Raw genomic sequence first — 19638 nt, 5'->3', positions numbered from 1 at the left:
TAAAGGCAGTACACAGTTTTATTCTGAAAAATAAGTAAATGCAATATATTCAAAACTGAAAGGCAATAATGACCTGTTGTTTTAGGTGTTTAGAATGAGAATGGGGAGAAGAAATGTGCAATTCTGTAGAACAAGCAGTCTTTAGGGTTCTCTGAATTGGAGATAGACTTTATAAGAGGAAGAAATGTTACCTTCCCTTACAGCATCTCTGAGACAGATTTATAGATCATATGTTGATGAACTCCAGCACAGCCTACTCAGAAAACTCCTTTGTAARCATTTAATTGTATATCTGTTTTATCTAGGGGTTTCTTTAGTAAATGTCAGTATGGTTTCTTACAGCTTGTTTGAATTTTCTGAAGCTCTGCAAAATCAAGTATTACAACTATTGCCTTATTTATAATGTACAGGTGAGTGCTTAAGGTTATGTATATATATTTTTTGGTTTAAATTTATAAACAGGAAATCAGTATCTTGTGTGTTCTGCTTTGTGATAGAGGGATTTTATTATACAAACTGGTGACCCCATGGGAACTGGCCGTGGAGGGGAATCCGTATTTTGGTGAGTAAAGCATGTTTGTGTTATGTAACTGACAGAGAAGTCATACAGGAGAATAAGGCTCCCACTTCGGTTGTTTTCAGCTATTTCTTGGCAGACTTACTGATGGGAAGTAAAAATATTGATGCAAAAGCTTCTTCAGCTTTTCTAGCAATATACCTTTAATTCTTACACAGTCTTTGGCTCTCACAGTTTAGCGGGGAGAGGGGCAGTATGCCATCTCTGACATTGGAAGTGAAAATATAGAAAGTTGTACATTGTTTTTCTGTTTATTTACAGGTTTGGTTTGGTTTTGTAMGATAAGTGTCATAGCTGACTGCTTTGTGGAAGGCAAAACACTCTCAATTTATTACTTTTGTTTTTTGTCACAAAATGTATTTAATTGTGAGGGAGAGAAACTGAGAAGCTGTGTTTAAATTCCTTTGTACGCAAGAGAATAACTTTGTTGCCCTAGATACTGAGTTCATTTTATCAAGCACTAGGCAATGCAGTGTATAGAGATCAGTAGCTCAGGTTGGACRCTTTCATTAAGTCAGGTCTGGCATAACATTGTAAATGTAAAACCTTGGACGCATCTTCTGAGGCTCATTGGTATGGCAGGTAGGGAAGTATGGTGTTCCAAAAGAGTCACAGATTCTGTTTTACTGCTAGTATGGAGAATGACAACATAACTTTTCTACCTTTTTGTTACCACTGAGTTTAGCAAGAATGGAAATCTCACTTCCGCCACACAGAAAACTGATACAGGCAAACTTTAATTGGAATTCTCTCTTCGTAGATGCTTATACATTTTTAGCAAAATGGCTTTAAAATACACAGTTCATTAAATTTGGACAAATGTGTGTGTTGGTCATGCCTCTGTTAATTATGAAGTGAGACAAAATGAGTTGAGATCAGGATCAGACTTCAAGAACTAAAAACAACTTGTCCTATTCTGTATATTTTAGATTACTATGTGAAGCCCTGTGCACATGATGAACTTATTATGCATAGATTTAATGGTATTCAATTTCTTTTCAAAGAGACACTTGCAGTGTAAGTTATTTCTCTTCTTTTACACTATAGATTAGTTTATTTTGACAGAACCTACTCATCAAAATACGTATTTGCCTCTTGTCTTAGAAAACTGTTAGTTATATACTGCACTAACAAAAAAAAAGGACACACCCACCCCAACACCCGTCTATGAAATTCTAGAGACCTCAGAGGAAATTCTGGTTTTGTTTGTAATATAAGGTAAAGTATATAAAGGTACCAGTCTATAAAATTGTGCATGGATGCAATATAAATTCAGGTTTTATTCCAATACCAATGTCAGAAAATTTTAAATGTTTTGTTTACTGTTTTGCAGCACTTGTTTATCTGTCAATTGTTAAAAATTATTTTGCCTTATAACATATTTATTATATATGTTTTCAGTAAACTATATGGTGATCAAGCTAGATTTTTTGAGGCAGAAAAAGTGCCAAGAATTAAGCACAAGAAAAAGGGAACCGTGTCAATGGTGAACAATGGCAATGATCAGCATGGATCACAGGTCAGCATGCAGTGTTGGAAGGCCTTGGTACAAATATGAGTAACTAAAATGGAAACTCCATAGATTTACAAAAGAGGAATGACAGTGTCTTTTCAATAACATCATCTTGTGTTGTGCTCACAGGCATGTACTTAAAAAGAAGGCTGTAGATAAATAGTTTATAGAGAGTTCCAGGTGCCAATAAGTATTTGATTACAGACATGGAAAAAAGTTAAAAAGCTCAAGYTAAAATTCTGTCCTAAATTTTATTAATTGTATTTGTTAGAATTCTCCCCTCTTTATTTTTTTTTCCTTTGTTTCTTTATTTCTGTTAACACCTTTCTGTGATTTTGCTTATCTATGGAAAAGTCAGGAAAAGCACCTGTAGTTAAATGAAAATGAACCATAGATTTTTTTTTTAATATCTTGTTATCATATCATCTCAATGTGGAAACCAAAATCATACCACTTTCCTCTGTATGATTCCATAAAAGCGTGCCTTGACTGGTACAATGTACGTTTAAGGTTTTATCCCTGTACTGTTGCAGAATAATTTTTAAAAGTGTTGGTCTCTAGCATCAGGTGCGCATAGCCTTTACTGTAGGGGTATTTAAAGCAGCTAGCCTCATAGAATGATGATATTTCTAAATGATTATTTTAAATGCATTGTCCTTTTATATATATAAATACCTCACATATGATATCAAGTATGTTTGAATTTAAAGAAGTTTTTTTTTTTTCCGTGATCAAAGGGAAGATTTTTAAAAAAGCCCGTGTTTTTTTCCAGCTAGAACTTGTAAAGTGTGGAATTAATTTTGTTGCTTCTCTACGTTGTACTTGSAAAATTGATTGTTTGAGGGTTTTTGGGAAGGCTCTGATAATGTTTGTATTTATGTCTCAGAATGCAGCTGGCTTGTGTGCATGTAGGCATATGGGAATGAGTGCAGTTCCCAGAAACATTAGTGCAGCTTCTTTCTTTGGAAACAAAAATCCCATTAAAGAATTATGTAGAGCTGTCTTACAAGCATAATGTAGGCTGGTTTGATGTAAACTACACTAACCAGTCTTAATTGTGTCACAGATAACAAGGAGCGAGGTATTTCCAATGAGATTGTAAAGTGTGGAGATACAATGGTTATGATCTATTATTCTTGCACACCTGCTTCTCCATCCCTAACTCATTACCAAGTSTCCTCCATTCTTAATTTACTGCCAAGTGTTAAATTGATATGAATTTTTATGTGAATCCATTGGATTCACATGTTCAGATGGTATGAATTTTCAAAGCTTTGCTGGGAAAGTGTAAGCTGCTCTCATTGAGTGGGTCTAAAGAGGAGGTAGAACACTGTATTAGAGTACATTTCAGTTCAAGCTGAAATAAGTCAATGCTRCTAGGGTCCTCTGCTCCTCTCTGGCATTAGCACTTGCCTTGACCCATCAGTGAGTTAGGCTGAGCAGTGAATCTGTAGAAAACTTTGGGAGAGGAAGGTTTGTGGTAACATGGGAAGGGAGGTCTGAGCTCATCTTGCAGCTGCCGAGAGGAATAGCTTTCCTCTTTCTGTCCCCTGCCTTTCACCAGCTGTGGTGCTTGTCACATCCTTTCCTGATCTTAGTCAGCTCACCTACCTGGCAGATTATAATGATCTGCTTTTCTCCCTGCTGCTCTTGTTTTCTACTATATTACTGAGTTAAGTTTGTTCACAGAAGAGTCCAATTAGCTTGAGCTTATGCAAACTTGTGAGGGACAGTGAGAGAGACTCCCCTTCCGAGGCAACGTCTGTGAACTGTAGGTTAGCTTACCCTGTTATCACAGCTGATGGAAGAAGTCTAATCTTCTCCAACAGAAGTCAGGAAGAGATTTTTCCCTTTGGTTTTAATGACAGCAGTATCTTTGCTAAGGTAAAACTCAAGGCCTGAATTTTACTCTTTTTTACTCTCTTATTTACTCTTCTTATTTTTATCTTCTGTTGTAGTTTCTTATTACTACAGGGGAAAACCTGGATTATCTTGATGGTGTGCATACTGTATTTGGAGAAGTAACAGAAGGCATGGATGTGTTGAAGACAATTAATGAAACCTTTGTGGATAAGGATTTTTTCCCATATCAAGATATCAGGTATGACTGCATTAAATATCTCTGTTTCAAGAGCATATTATAATTTGACAAATTCATTAATCATTTTGGAAACTGAATTAATATATCAGTGTCTGATGACTAGCACAAAGTCTGCATACTCTTTTATTTCCCAGTATTATTGATAAAATGGTGTATGATTCTATCTTAGGAGAACTTGGGTCTTCTTCTGAAAGTAACTTATATTAATTGATATCAGACTTCTATAATAAAGTTGTGAGCCTAAATCTGTACCTTTGTGTGTACATAAGCCTGTGTATTCAAATGGGCTCTGTATCTTCATAATCTTTCTGACCTATATGAGCTTGCAGGAACAGGGATAGAATTATTGTCCAGCCTGAATTATAAGCTAGTATGACCAAAATAATTGCTGTAGTTCTCTATGCCATTTTGTTATATTTTCTGGGATGGGGAGTTAGATGAAAGCAATGAGTGAAATTATTACTTCATATTAAATTTCATTAGATTATGTGTTAGTCTAGAAATAGCTATATAAAAATAAGCAACTAATAAAAACTAGCCTTTTATCTTATGGAAGCCTTTGTATGTGCCTGTATTGGCTTTCCAGAAGCATCAGTGTTAGTATTTACAAGCATGCAGTATGTTTGGCCATGTGGGGAGTAACTGARGATCAGCAGGGCTGGTTTACTGTTATTGTGTAAAAGACAAGTTTTGTCTATGCATGTCTGATACTGGTCCTAATTCTGCTTTCTATTAGGATAAATCATACGGTAATTTTAGATGATCCGTTTGAAGATCCACCTGGCTTGTCTATTCCTGATCGTTCACCAGAACCTACTAAGGARCAGCTAGATGTGAGTGTTTTTGATAGCTTCTTGGAGAAAACTTAGCAAAAAGAACTAAATAAACAGGTGCTTGTTAATGGCCATCACAGACTTACTCAAAACAAGAATCCTGTCTTTAATTCCTTATCAATGAAATCCGTATTCTAAAGGAACTCTACGTTTTTTAGTGCAGTGTTAAAATGTTGTGTGTTATTTGGGGCTATTACTGTTCTTATTCAAATGCAGCTGTTCAATCTTTGAGGAAAAGAATAAAAAAAGACTTAGGTGCTCTCCCTGGTGAGAGGTGCACCTGTGGTGCAGTTAGGTTGGAAAGCCATATTTTACTTTTCTAATTACAGAACAGTAAAGCTGTCATTCAGAATGTTAACCTTTTGGCCTTAACTATTTTTCTGTATGTTCTTCTGGAAGAATCCAAAATTACTTTATTTTTTTAATACGAATTTTTTAGAGTATTTCTCATTTAAGAGAAATAGCAATAATCTGTGTTTCCAGTGTAAGTAATTCTTTGAATTACATCTGCAAGTATACATGGTGTTGTGGCTTATTTGTTCAGCCAGAATGAGTTGCTAAAAATCTATTTGTAGTTATTCTGAACTTACTCATTGTACATAGTTATGGAAGCTGCTGTGTGAAATTACCTCCTTGTATGGGAACAGCTATTTCAGTGAATGAATAAATTGACTAGATAGTTCTTTTTTTAAAAAAATAATAGATAATAGTTATTTATAAGATTGGACTAGAGCTTTCTTGGTACATCTGCACTCTAGTTAATCTCTAATGTACCCCTAGACCCATTAAACTGTGTAAGGAATTTAATAACCCACGGCCAACTGGGCAAACATTTGAATGCTTTACACTTATTCCCTTCCCCCTGCCCTTGTCTGAGGATATGGCTTTTGATATAGAAATACTTGTAAGTAAGGTAGTACTATGGAGATGCTGATGAGGAGAAAGACTTAACCCTGAAGTACTGCCTGGATGTGGCCATGTAAAAATAAAATTATTATTGTAATGTCCTCTGTTTAGTGTTTGAGTCTTATTAGACAACAGACTTTCACAGCATTTCTTATTTTAACTTCTTGGGCAAGCTGTCTAGAGCAGAAATTAGTTGACACTTGTGGTGGCATGTTAAGTATGAGATGGGAGTGTAAAAAAATTGAGAATAATGGAATGTAGTTCAAATCRATGGTGCCTGAAATTCACGAGGATGGTGTCTTTTCTTTCTCTTCTATTCTGTTTTTCTATTGTCCATTTTTGTCTATTTCTTTCTCTTCTATTTTCTTTTCTCTTCTTTCTATTCTTCAGAATAGAAACCCATGATACAATGTCAAAGCAATTTTCATGCCTGGGGTAGGGGAGAAACTAGAGAAAGATTTGGAAACTCAAAGAATTTTTTTGGCTGTGACTGAGTATTATCCTTCCTCCCCCCCCCCCCAATATTTTCAGAGTGGCAGAATAGGGGCAGATGAAGAAATCGATGACTTGAAAGGACGGTCTGCAGAGGAAATAGAAGAATTTCAGGCAGAAAAAGAAGCAAAAACTCGTGCCATTCTTCTGGAAATGGTGAACATCTCTATATTTACTTTTTAGATGTTATTTTTGTGTTTGTACATGTATTTGCATGTTATATATTAACATATCTAGGAGGATGCATACTTTAGCAGTTCAAGACAAGTGTTCATCTTACCTAATGATGTCATGGCTCAGAATCTGTGCTATTTAATGTTTGTGATATAATGAAAAGAATTAGCATGAGCACTTGATCTTTGTTGTTGGGAGATTGTTTTATGATAAAAACAGTGACATTTTCAAAGCCAGAATTAAAAATAGACCAGTGGAGGCTTTATAAAAACTTAATAGAAATGCATTTGTTTATAAAACCAACATATATAATATGCTACTGAATAAAGGTTTGGCATGTGCAGGAGAGTTGAGCTAACTTTAGATAGCTTTTTTCCCAGTATAAGTAGTTACACTGWTATTGTATTATTCATATATATACATAGATATATATACATATATATGTATGTAATGTCTGTCTTCCTTCTGAAGGAATTGACATTGATTTGACATTGGTTAACATTGTGCTGTTCCTTCCAGTAGTGAAATGTTTGGTAGCTTCCAGCAGTTTTAAAATACATGCAGCAAAAAAAAAAAAAAAATGTACAGATTTCAAAGTCCACTAAAAAACCAAAAATGTTAAGCTTCTTGAAAGATGAACGAATCTGTCACGTTTCTGTAGAGTTACCAAATTCAAGTGGGTGGTAAGCAGTTCTGTGTAAGGTGTATTCTCAAGGTGATTCCAGAATGTGGTCACAGTGTTGCAGAAGATCTGCACGTGTGGACACTTGCTTTGCAGCACCMGTTTGACTTCTGATCTTCTGATCACAGGATAAAGTTAAGGTTGAAGAAAAATGTGAGTGGGTTATGTGACACTTCAGTCATTTTCAGTGAGTATTTCTGGGTAGTATGCAACAGGGAGCAGTGTTATATAAGCTGGAGACAATGAAAAAAATAGTAAACCATTAATTTTACTGCTAAACTAGTTGTTTCACTGTCTTTTGTCAAAACAGTAAATGTCTCTGAAAATACCATGTGCTTAAAATCCTATATATGCTCTTTTGCTGGAATCCATTTTCTCACTTGTGTTATTTTGCTTCTTTCCAATATCAAATTAACGTATGTTACCTTTTTATTAGCATATTAGCCAAAAGATTGAGACAAATTGATACCACTTGTCCTTTATTTGGGTTTCATAAAGAAGTGCTAATGTTTCACACCAGGTCTGTTATGTATGTCCTCTTAAATGTAGCCTGCTAGTTCAGGATGGGGATTTTTACCAGAGAATACAAACATCAGTTTTATATCTTACAAATAAAAATTGTCTCCTAGTCGGCATGAATGCTTTCTGTCTTCTGTGTATCCCTGAACAATGTTATGTGATTGTAACTTCTCAACCTTATCAAGCTGGAATAAGCTAAAATTCAGGATAGCTGTTGACAGTTCAAGGAAGCATGGATTTTCTTTAAGTAGAGGTAGGCACTGAGGAACAGGTGCAGCACATTTTTATTTTTAGAGAGACAGAATATCTGTTCATTGCAGAAAAGTATGCAAACAATTATGAAGTGTTTTTCTGTGACTGTAAAAATTGGTCATTCACTTAATTTTATTCATTCTAGTGTCTCCAAAAGTACCTTTATTTTCACCTTTTGCTCTAACAAAAAAAGACTAAGCTTTACAGCAATTAGAACCAAGTATTACTATTTTATGAACAGAGAAAGTAAAGTAGAAAATATTTGTGACTATCTTGAAATCAGTGATGGAATTGTATTAGGTGCTAAAGGAAATACCTTTTTTTTTGACCTTGGAGTGGGAAAAATATTTTGTTAATTTCTACTATTTTGTGATAGGAATGTATCTGAGGCTATCCAAAAGACACATTGCCAATGTGTTTTTGGCAATAAAACTTAGAAAACTTTATGCAGAAGTGAAATGGTGCCACTTTATGTATGCCACAGGTGGGAGACTTACCAGATGCAGAGGTTAAGCCACCAGAAAATGTACTGTTTGTTTGTAAACTGAATCCTGTGACCACAGATGAAGACCTAGAGATAATATTTTCGCGATTTGGTCCCATTAAAAGGTAATTATTTTAACCTAAAAAAAGAAATTTTCTATGTTGAAACTGAACTTGATTTCTATTGGTTTGTTTAGGTGTGGCTGCTGAGCAGTATTCTGGTGTGTCTGGAGAATTATCCCCTGCCCCCATGTATTTACAAGATCACAACAGTGGTAACTGTTGAAGTCAGTCAGCTAGCCAAGTGTTGTGTCTGCAGCAGTAGCTGTAAATGAAAGTCTAGGGAAGCATATGAAGAGGAAAAGCATCTACAATACTCTTCACAGCTCTCTTTTTCTCTGCCTTCTTCCAGTTGTTTCCAGCTCAAAGACTTCATGAGCTAGGTATGGTCTCTGGGAATTTTTCTTCTATGAGAATTTATCAAGTTTTCCCTTGAGGTGATAGAAGCTTCTAGCATCCAGAACACTCACTGTTAAGATGTTCCCTGTGCCTGCTTCCTCTTCTTGTTTGAACTTGGTTCCTGTTAGTTTCAGTTGATTTCCCTCAATTCTGATATCAAARGACAAACACCACTCTATCATATACCCTGAAATCATCTTTTTTTCTGAATAAGGGCAGTGGCTTACATAATCAAGCTCTGTGGAGATTTTTTTGTATACGTTTGTTTCATTTTCTTAACCTTTTCCTGGCGTTCTGTGTTCATTGTGAGATGAGAGGACCAGAGCAGCACACAATATTAAAGGAGTTACAGATTTAAATGGCATCTTGGTATCTGCTTTGTTCTCAACTCTTAATTTAAAGTTCTAGGAATAATTAAAAGTTTTTTAACCTGCATTGTTATCAAAATGATATTTTCATAAAACTTTTATGAATTTTAGACTCTTACTCTTGAATGGTAACTGCCAGCTCAGAATCTGTTGGTTCACATGCGCAGTTAAGGTTTTTTCATTTGCTACTTTACTGCACAATTGGTCCTCTAACAGGTTTCTGCAAGTTTTCTCACTCTTTACCATCTTTAACAAGATTATCTTTCCTTTCTCAGTGAGAACTGCCTATTTACTCTTACTTTCTTTCACGTGTTTTCTTATCAATGCAGAGATCTTTCTTATGTTATGGCTGTTTAGTTTCCCTAAAAGCCTTTGGTGCAGGAGTTTATTAGAATTTCTGGAGATTTTCAACAGACTGCATCAAATGGATCACCATTAAGCATAACCATACTGACCCTTTGAAAGAACTCCAGTTAAGTTTTACATGGCAGGACTGCTCAGTGCAAAACTGTCTTGATCTTAATAAGTCCTGTTTATTCAGGTGCCCGCTCTGTGTTCTGTGTTGATTTTTCTACCAAGTTGTGAAGTGAACGCAATAGGAATACAGGCCTGTAGGCTCTCAAATCCTTCACTAGATTTGTTGAGGGTGAGGGATTTGACATTTTATTTGCCATCCTCCTGTCCTCCATCCTAGTATCATAAGCAAGAAGTTATATCAGAATTAGTGATTCTGTTTCATTTTTGAGTTTCTTTAGAGCTCTGGGATTTGTTCTGGATGTCCTAGAGATTTTTTTGCACTTTTTTTTTTGTCTATTGGTTTGTTCAATAACCTCTTCTACAGTTACTGCAGTTTCAGACAGATCCTCTGAAGGATTCCCCCGAAAAGGGTAGCAGCGCAGGATTCTTTGAGCTTCTTCCTCAGTAATGACTAATGCAAAAAATTCATGATGCTTCTTTGAATAGGCTTGTCGTCTTTTTTTATCTTGATCATCAGTTGTTCTGTGTATTAGGTCCTAATGTGCTAGATGCTCAGTACACATGGGGAAGGTTGAAGTTTCACATTAATACTGCATTTCTTGCTGTTGTTGTCTGTTTGACCTCCCTCAACATAGTGCAGTCAGAATTATCATGTTACATGAAGTTTGGTAATACTGAGGCAATACTGTCACTTCTATTTTGTGTCTGCTGGTCCAGTACTGTAGGATTCTTGGTTTTGCCCAGTGAACTGCCTGATAAGAAGGTGGATGCTAAGGAGGTGCCTGCCAAGGGGAGAAGTTTGTCATGTGATGCCTGTTTAAACTTTAATGAAGATGACTGAAATACCAGAATGTGAAGTTTGTTTGGTCTTGCATTAATGAAGTGCAAAAAAAAAAAAAAAAAAAAAAAAGACAGGAACGCTGGAAACCAAATCTTATTTCATTAATCAGAAATTCATCCCCAGTTCTACAGTCCATGTTAATCACCTATGAATAAGTGCAATTACTACTCACTCAAGTGATCTCACATCCGTTTTATTTCTGTACAGAGACTACCCAGGTCATTAGATGTCTCAGGATCAAGTATTAATAATACCTTTGAGGTATTTTCTACTGTTTTTTTTCTGCTGTTACACTCTTGTTCAAACAATTCTTGCTATCCTGCATTTTTTTTTGGAGCCAAACGCACTGACATTTTCATTTTATGCCAATTTTTCAGCTGTGAAGTAATCCGAGACTGGAAGACTGGTGAATCTCTTTGTTATGCTTTCATTGAGTTTGAAAAGGTACAATTATTAGGCATACTACTGGTTTTAGCAATGCTGTCTATGGTTTTTAGGAATCTAGATTCAGCTTATAGAAGTTCATTTGCAATTTACTTCCATTAGGGAAGAACAATGAAATCTTCAAATGTGAGATGGTTAATGTTTTCGCTTAGTGACTTAGTCACAGAAGTTGCTGGTCATAAATCAGGTAGATGTTTAAGTAAAATAAGTATATGCTTAAGTTGTACTGGAATTAGTGGAGTGGAACAGGTTCCCCCACCCCCACCCCAAGCACGTCAGGATTTTTGGACAACTAAAGAAGGGATTGATAAGAGAAAAGGGAGGCAGGCTCCATAAAGAGATCAGGGAGTATAAAAGAAGGTAGATAGGGCACAGTAATGTAGACATCTATATGGACTTAAATGATCTGCGCTTTATRAATGTACTACTTTTAGAATATAATTGATGGTACAAATTCTCTTGAGAGTATATAGCTTCTTGTCTAGGTTTGCTAGTCTCTAATCTATGAGGAAAACTAGAAAAAGTGAAAGTTTGAGATTACTTTTCATTAACGTACTTGTATRCTTAAAATGGAGCTTGCATTAAACTATTGTCCTTTTTTCCTGTGTTTCAGTGCATCTGTTTGTCAAACACATTATAGTTGGATTGACAAATTCTTAAAGTAGAAAAATGTAGAAATTAAATTTGAAATACTTACTTTGGGACAAAACACAAAGTCTTATCTTTTTAATGGCATAGAGTAAGAACTGCTGTGATATAGGCAATTTTAGAAAAATGTTTTATGGAACGTAAATTTAGAAAATTATGCCATTAAGCAGTTGAATCTGGATTTGAGCTCTTTAATGAATATTCCTATGAAATACTCATGACTCAAATTTTTCTGGAAATGTCAACATCAGGAGGAAGATTGCGAGAAAGCCTACTTCAAAATGGATAATGTGCTAATAGATGACAGGCGGATACATGTGGATTTTAGCCAGTCTGTTGCAAAGATTAAGTGGAAAGGAAAAGGTAGGTACACTTTTCATCCTTTGATTCTTTGGCCCTCATAATTTAATAAGCCGTGACTTCTAAACTATGGGTGTTACATAAACAGAAGCAATTATTATGAGCTTACATCATCTCTTCTTTAGGGGTATAAATTTTCCTGGCAATGTAAAACACCAGAGCCCCAAGGTTGCTAGCTTTTCTTTGCATTTGTTCCGTAAGAAAGAGAAGAAGAGTTTACTGCTGTTATAATTTCATTACATTACTATGGGCTGCTCTTTTACCAGATCTATTTTTGCAGGTAAATCATTTGTTCCTGTCTCAAGCTTTAAAAGTGATCTTTTTGTATGTTATTTACTAGCAACATAAAATGGCAGTGTGTTGTTCATGTCTAGCTTCTTTTCATTGCTCACTGCATGACAGTTGTATTCAGAAGAAACTGAATATTCAGGACAAAGATTCCTTCTCCTCCCCCTCTCCCCTGCCATCTCCTATGGGTCAAGCATGTTGCTTAGCAGGCTGTATGCTATAAAATCCACCTCCAGATGTTAGAGGATATTTTGGGAGGAGAAGGACAATAGGATAGGTGGGCACATTGTTTTTTCAGTTTGAGATTTGAGGAGAAAATGGACTGGAAGAGGTGACTGCATGCTGCAGTGATGATGTTCTAGTGTGTCTTTAGGAATGTAAGCAGCCTTCAGCTGTCTGCAGACGGTTTCCCTGGATTTGATACCAGCTACAGACACTTAGATGCTAGAATTTGCCCTGCACAGCACTGAGCTAATGCTGTGATCTGTACCATGCTATGCAATGCATCCTGTATTAATTGTATAAATGGAATTTTTTTCTTTATCTGGGATAACTTAAGCCTGTATTGTTATAAATATTGGAAAGCTAACTGTATTGTTACTTTGTTGTGCTTACCTGACACAAAAAAATTACCTAGGGGAAGTATTGTTCTTCCCTGTACAGTAGCTGTTTGCTCCTCACCTTGCTACTTAATACTGCAGTTTAACTGTCACCATTAGATGGCAGCAGGTTGTTACAGAATAGTATATTAATCAGTGAGCTCATATTTTCAAGTGAACATATGGAAAATGAAATCTATCATACCTCTCTTTAAATCAAGACAAGCATTTTTGATAGCTTAAGAATTCACATAGAAAACTATGGCTGTCTCAGAAGTTTCCCTTAGAGCGGCCCAGAGCAAAAACTCATTTAATAATGAAAATAAACTGTAGACATTCACAGTAACAGAATTTTGAGTAGCTTAACGTAGGACCTGCAATCAAAGTAAGACAAAAACAGTTGTGATCAGTGTGATCCTGTTCCTGCTTTGTCTGCACTGGGCATGAGTGAGGAGAAAGTCAGCTTGTTTAATGTGACTGCAAACAGAGAAAGACAGAGTGATGCGACTTCCCTTTTTCTCTGTTACCCAAATGTTAATGTTTCTGGAACTGTATCCTTCTATGACTCCCTCTGARGTTAAGAAGAGCCCTTCAATTTATAAGTAAAACTTGCTGATAGGTATGGTTTTTTCATTGCTTTTTGAGATGGAATGAAATTGAATTTATTTTTCTCTGGACAGGTGGGCAGTATACCAAGGATGATTTCAAAGAGTATGAAAAGGAACGTGGCAAACCTTCAAAACTTGCTCTGAAAGAGAAGGTAAAACCAAGGCAAGAGTATCCTTTTCTGGTCAGAGGTGTGTTTTACTCCAAGTAGAGTTTGTGAAAACAGCCTAGAAAAGACTTCTTACTTTTAAAGCTTGCCAAATGGATGTGTTTGGGATCTGCTGCAAAAAGTCAGACTAAATCAGTGACTAAATCATGCTATGTGATCCTACTTGGCCTGTGGTGGTTTTGAGAGAAGAGAAAGCTGTAACATGTTCCAGGATGCACAGGTTTTTAGAAAGGTGAGTTGTGGCCTGACTGTCCTGTTTGACAGGACAGAATTAAGTTATTTTAGCACATCTGATATTTTCAATGTGTACTATCTTGTTCTGACTGAATTGCATACCCAATAAGTCTGGGTAAACCATCGTGTTTGATAAATGGGTACTTGTTTGCTTCATGAATGTTTGTATTCTGATATTTATTGATATCAAGTAATAGGTCTGTCCTTAACTAACACTATCAGTGCCAAGTATGACCTTGTGCTGAATGAGGAAACAGAAGAATCTGAAACAAGTCATTCACACTTGGCTAAAAAACAAAAGAAGAAAAAGCACCACCACTCTGAAGATGAAGAGGATGACAAGAGGACCAAAAAATCTAAGGTACTCATCTCTTCTTGCATTAGTGATTTAAACTTCATACCAGTTCATTGTTCTGATATTAAGATGCATCAGAAAAAACAATCTAATTATGAACTGAGAACCTTGTATGCAAAGTCCTGTAAAATACAACAATTGTAAATGTACAAAAGGCTGGTGTCATTATCTTATTGTGGAGGAGGTTGTCCAAATCTTCCTGGACTTTTGAAGCTTGGTGTGTCTGACTGGCCTTTTGTTGAAACATCCTGAAGAGACAATGTAGTGTCTCATAAAGTAGGAGATCTTCAGCACTTTGAACCTGTTGTTCACATATTTCCAGTCATAAACCAGGAGTTAATCGTATTTCATGACTGGAAAGTATTTTTCATTTGCTTGCCAGAACCATGTGTGCTGGCCCTCTCCAGTGTCAAATCAGAAACACAGTTTACTTGTATTATTTGTTTATTTTTTTGCTAGAAATTTTGGAAGTGCTTGTGTAAAATCTGCATGCAGTTTGCTTGCATCTGTATTATTGAAACATACAGCGTATAGGATTGGGGCTGTGAGGGAGATCAGCAGAAAGCAGTAGTTTTGTCATTCATTTCTTCCATTGCAGCCTGTTAGGTCAGGGTTTTCAAGTTCCTGTGAACCTGAGATAGTCAAGATGTTGATATTTTATGGGAATAGAATTCCTCCAGTGATAAAGTGGAAGCTTAACTACTGTTGAAACTTGAGCATTAGGGAGAACGAAGCTAAGCAGGAAGGAAAAAAAATCCAATATTTTAATGATACAAGCCTTGGTTATGGACGAGAATAGAACTGTCTTCTGACAACTTTCCAGAAACTGATAAGGTTCCAGCTGCACTAAAAATCTTCTTGGTATTAGCTTTGAGTGCTGCTTTCAGCACTGAATACAGAGTGATCAACAGTGATTCTGTTGTTCCATTTCATCACTTCTTGCAGTGATGCTAAAAACCAACTTCCCATGCACAGTAACAACTATTTTTGTTTCAGTGCCACCAGTGAGCCCTGTTGCTTGTTTATAATGTAATTCTTGTTGCTGCTCAAAGTACTGTTGTTGCTTGTAAAGTGGTTCAGATGTGAACGTTTAGGTGGAAGGAGAATACCTGTTCAGGTAGTTAAAGTCTGCATCATAGCACATATGTGCAAGATGTCTGAATTAAGGAGGTTTGAAACTTTCTTCTGTCTTTCTGGCTGCTTGACGTTGCAGTTTTTTTAACATTCTTACAGCAGGTACTTCTGGGTGTAGTCTCTGTTCTTAATGATTCAGAATTCCGCATGTGGAACTGATTTGTCCTCTTTTATCAGCAGAGAACACTTATATTATTCAGATGTCTCTTCCTCTGTAGGTGATATAAGAAGTGCTGGCAGCAAGAGGCTGTTATCCTCTGTATGTTCTAGTCATTACAAGGGGACTGTGAGACACATTAGCAGTAGATTTCATGTTGCAAAAATATGAAACTAGAACATTCATCTAGATCCTGGAAAAATCACCAAGAGAGTATTTCCTAGTGCCTGACTATGCTCCCTTTTTGTACATTTTACTATTCACCTTTTCCTCTTGGGACTTGTGCCTGTCATTTACTGTTGGTGTATTCTGGTATGTTCCTCTTTACTGCTTCTTTACTCTCTTACTCACCTTTACATGTTCCAGGGTAAATGGAACTTTTTTCTCTTTATGCCCAAGATCACAGGTGGAGACTTACTTCTCTTCTCTAATGATGAGCAGCCAAGCTCCCTCTTGGAACCGGCAAAAGAAATATCTAAGAAGAATCTTTCTCTGCTTCTGCACTTGCACATTCTCATGAGTTTGTGGTAGCAGTATGTACTCAGTTTGGTTTAGGGAACTAGTAAGTGACTTGGCATGGCCCTTGCCAGATGAAATCTGCAGGCAACTTAGCTGCCAAGTCCTGACTAGCGTTTATAAAAATCAATTGATCAGTCTCGCTCTGTCACTCTCAGGATTTATAATTTGGTCAGAATCTGGGGAGCTCTTATGGGAATCTTAGAAGGAGGGTATACCTTGAGGCAGGGTATGTTCAGTGTGAATGCTGAAGTCATCACAAAGCATAATTGAATGGAAACTTTCTGATGAAAGGCAGCATTTTTAGCGGAGGCCAAGTGTTCCCCTTTTAATATTTTCAAAATAGTGTTATTTGATATAAAAACTTTAAAACAACATCAAAACCCACTGCAGTTGCCAAAGGCCACCCTGGCTATGCTTCGTAGCTGAACTTCCATCCTTAGTCCATTGCATGGCAGAGTTCTTAGCTAACAGAGAACAAGGTCTTAAAATGGGAAGTTCTGGCAACTGAAACCGCAGTTGGTACTACCTGCTTCAGCTATGACTGAAGAAAAGGGGGTTTTATTCTCCAAACAGTTTCCGTGATGTGGAGTTGTTTTTCTGTTCTCTTATTGTTTTATTTTTTCTTTTAGTTCAGTATATTTTGACTCATTCTTTTCTTAGTCTGACATCAATTTCCTGACTCTTCAGCCTCTGTGTTGAAGTTTAAGAATTTATTTTTGACTCTTGTGCTGCTTGACTTGATTCCAGAGAGTAGAGAAGAGCTAGGGTGTTGTGACTTGCTTTTAGTGGGTAACAGGATGTGGGTCTGGAGCAAGAGGTTGCACTACTGTGTAAGTTTCTGAATTGGATTTGCCAGAATATTTTGAATACTAGTCGTGCAGCTCTTTGAAATCTGTATTATGACATTTTTCCCGTTCTAGTTCTGTATTTTGGTTCCCTGGATTTTCTTAAGATAGCTGGATTTTTAGAGGGGTATAGCTTTTCCAGGGGGCTTTTGTTAGTCTTAGGGTCTTGCTGACTTTGGGTTTTCTGTAGTTAGTTTTTGGCGCATATATATATATATATATATATATGTGTGTGTATATATAGATAGATAGGTAGATAGATATATGCCAAAATCATTGAATACATATATATGTATATGCATATATATGTATATTCTTCTGTTTTGAATCTCCTGCTCTCACTGCTTATTGGACACTGTTCTCTTTACGTTGAAGGTCATATTGATCAAAACCCTCCTCCTGAAAAGACTGTCTGTTTGTTTGCTCCTTTAAACCTTTAACTAGCGTGTTCAGTGTATGTAGAGGTGGTGTATTCATTCCACTTGTGTAGTGGTGGTACTTCTACCTGATTTGCAGCAGTTGTGCACCTGCAAGTGCTTTTTAAAAAGTAACTGCTTTTCGCTAAGCCAGCCGTGAACTTTCAGAGAACTGTCTTACCCCCTTCTCTTATTTCTTTCCTCCTGTGTGTTCACCAGCACAGTGCTGGATTAAGAATTGAGGTGATCATCAATTATTCATTAACTGGTAAGAAGCAGTGATTCTGGACTGAAAAATCAGAACTTTAGCATTGAGAGAGAACCTATTTTCAAGTAGGAATCTTCCTCTTCCAATGGGAAATAGCATGTTTCTGACCCAGGGCATAAGAGATTCAATTTCATTACTGTACTCAGCAGTAGGAGAAATTTTTGGTTATGTAGATAAATAYCAAATCTATGATTTTTTTTGTGTTTGGTCCTAGGAGTTTGTTTGCTTATCTGACCTGTAGTATTTGAGTATTTCTTCACTGTGAGAGTGACAGAGCACTGGAACAGGTTGCACAAAGAGGTTGTGGAGTCTCCACCACTGCTGAAGATATTCAAGGCCTGCCTGGATGCAGGGAGTTGGACTAGATGATCTCCAGGGGTCCCTTCCAACCTTAATGGTTGGAATGGTTCTATGGGAATCATGATAATCTCTGCTTTTTTGGTTAAAAGCTCTATTTGGAGTAGGATTTTCACACTTCTTTTGAATAAATAAAACTTGCTTGTTTGTGCATGCAGTGTGTTTCAGCTATGCAAATGGGAGTACCAATGCCACAAGTATATTTAGAAAAACAAGAATTTTATCTGAAGCTGAGGAAGAAATACTATATAATTTAATGCAGATGAAGTTCATAGTGATTTCTATGCATTTAATAGAGTTTTTGTTAAAACACTCCCAAAGATGGTATGTATCGATTAGGGCATATAGTGATACCAAGCTTTAAAGTGATTGTACATTCAAGATGAAACTGTCTGATGGATTCTGAATAGCAAGCTGGACATGAATCTTTCTGTAGGATTCTGAAGCCCTCTATTTGTGTCTATATAACGTCTTAGTTGAATGATAAAATATTTTTTAGCAGTGCTTAAAAATGTTGGGAGTTCATGCACGTTAAAGCTCAGTGATGTGTATTAAGAAAATAATATTGAAATCTTTTTGGTTCCTTGACTGTCCAGATGGAATGGCAACTTTTTAAATGGTCCTTTTAAACGATATTTTTACTGTTTAAACTGCAATGACACTGTGGCCTATATGAGTGTTGGTGTCTCCACATAGTCATTCTAGTATGCACTATATCATAGTGAAACATCACACTGGAACAAGATTATCTGAGCTATTAAGCTGTCTTTCCTTCATTTGTTAATACACTGTCTCATTAGTTTTGTACCACTGAACTATTGCGTTAAGTATGTTTTCTACTAGCAGCAACATCTTTATTACATGATCTTAATTTCTCTCCAGAGTAAACCCATTCTGCTCTGACACATTTAGTCAGTCTTCTGCATTCCCCTTTTGTCTGTAACTGCATATCCATCCAATTCCTTTAACAGGATGCAGATCGAAAATATGAAGGAGAACACTGTAGAGAGAAGAAAAAGAGTGAGAAGAAAGACAGGCATCGTAGTCGCAGCCGATCTGAAGAGAGACATTACAYTTCCAGCAAACATAAAGACAAATACAAAGAAGATTTCCGAGTAAGAGACTGGGATAAAAAGACAGACAGAAGCAGAAGTCCTAAGAAATCAAAAGACAAAGAGAGGTCCAAGTATAGCTGAAAGAGGAAGAAAAGATGCAGAGGGGAGCTACAGCACTGTTTTTTCCTGCATTTCCAATGTGCTATCAGATGAATGTGTGAGTGCTGGATCAAAACAGTTACATTCTATTAGTAGTGTGGCCTTATGACTATGAATGCCCAGTGTACGACTGTTGAAGGAATGCTTGATTCTCAAATGATCATCTCAATAAAGTATTTCATGTTGGTGAAATGGTTTGAGTCTTTSATAAGGAACATCATCATCATCTAAAGCTTTTTGGAAATATGAGCATACATGATCAAGTGAATTGTCCTTTTCCACTGAAAGAATTGCAGGGCATACATCCTGTCTACGAAGAGGTGTTGAGATTCCCCGTTACATCACATA

The 19638-nt window shown here is 36.4% G+C and overlaps 1 protein-coding gene across 2 annotated transcripts in view; it reads left to right on the top strand.

Moving 5' to 3' along the window:
* PPIL4 (peptidylprolyl isomerase like 4) overlaps positions 1 to 19482 on the top strand; it is a 20186-nt gene extending 704 nt beyond the window's left edge. Inside the window, exons 2-13 of one of the 2 annotated variants that reach the window (XM_085310675.1) lie at positions 343 to 410; positions 498 to 562; positions 1979 to 2096; positions 4049 to 4191; positions 4928 to 5024; positions 6462 to 6578; positions 8534 to 8658; positions 11055 to 11121; positions 12021 to 12132; positions 13697 to 13793; positions 14248 to 14386; positions 19048 to 19482. In XM_085310675.1, coding sequence (XP_085166801.1) covers positions 343 to 410; positions 498 to 562; positions 1979 to 2096; positions 4049 to 4191; positions 4928 to 5024; positions 6462 to 6578; positions 8534 to 8658; positions 11055 to 11121; positions 12021 to 12132; positions 13697 to 13793; positions 14248 to 14386; positions 19048 to 19272 — 1373 coding nt within the window. In that variant the 3' untranslated portion in view covers positions 19273 to 19482. The remainder of the gene's footprint in view (positions 1 to 342; positions 411 to 497; positions 563 to 1978; positions 2097 to 4048; positions 4192 to 4927; positions 5025 to 6461; positions 6579 to 8533; positions 8659 to 11054; positions 11122 to 12020; positions 12133 to 13696; positions 13794 to 14247; positions 14387 to 19047) is intronic. The other variant, XM_085310684.1, reaches the window with a different exon arrangement.
* The last annotated feature ends 156 nt before the right edge of the window (positions 19483 to 19638 follow it).

Source organism: Rhea americana, unplaced genomic scaffold (assembly GCF_003343005.1).
Source record: "Rhea americana isolate MKP2758 unplaced genomic scaffold, rheAme1 scaffold_108, whole genome shotgun sequence".
Lineage (NCBI taxonomy): Eukaryota > Metazoa > Chordata > Aves > Rheiformes > Rheidae > Rhea > Rhea americana.
Note: the sequence above shows the minus strand (reverse complement) of the source record. Positions and strands in the feature narration are given on the sequence as shown.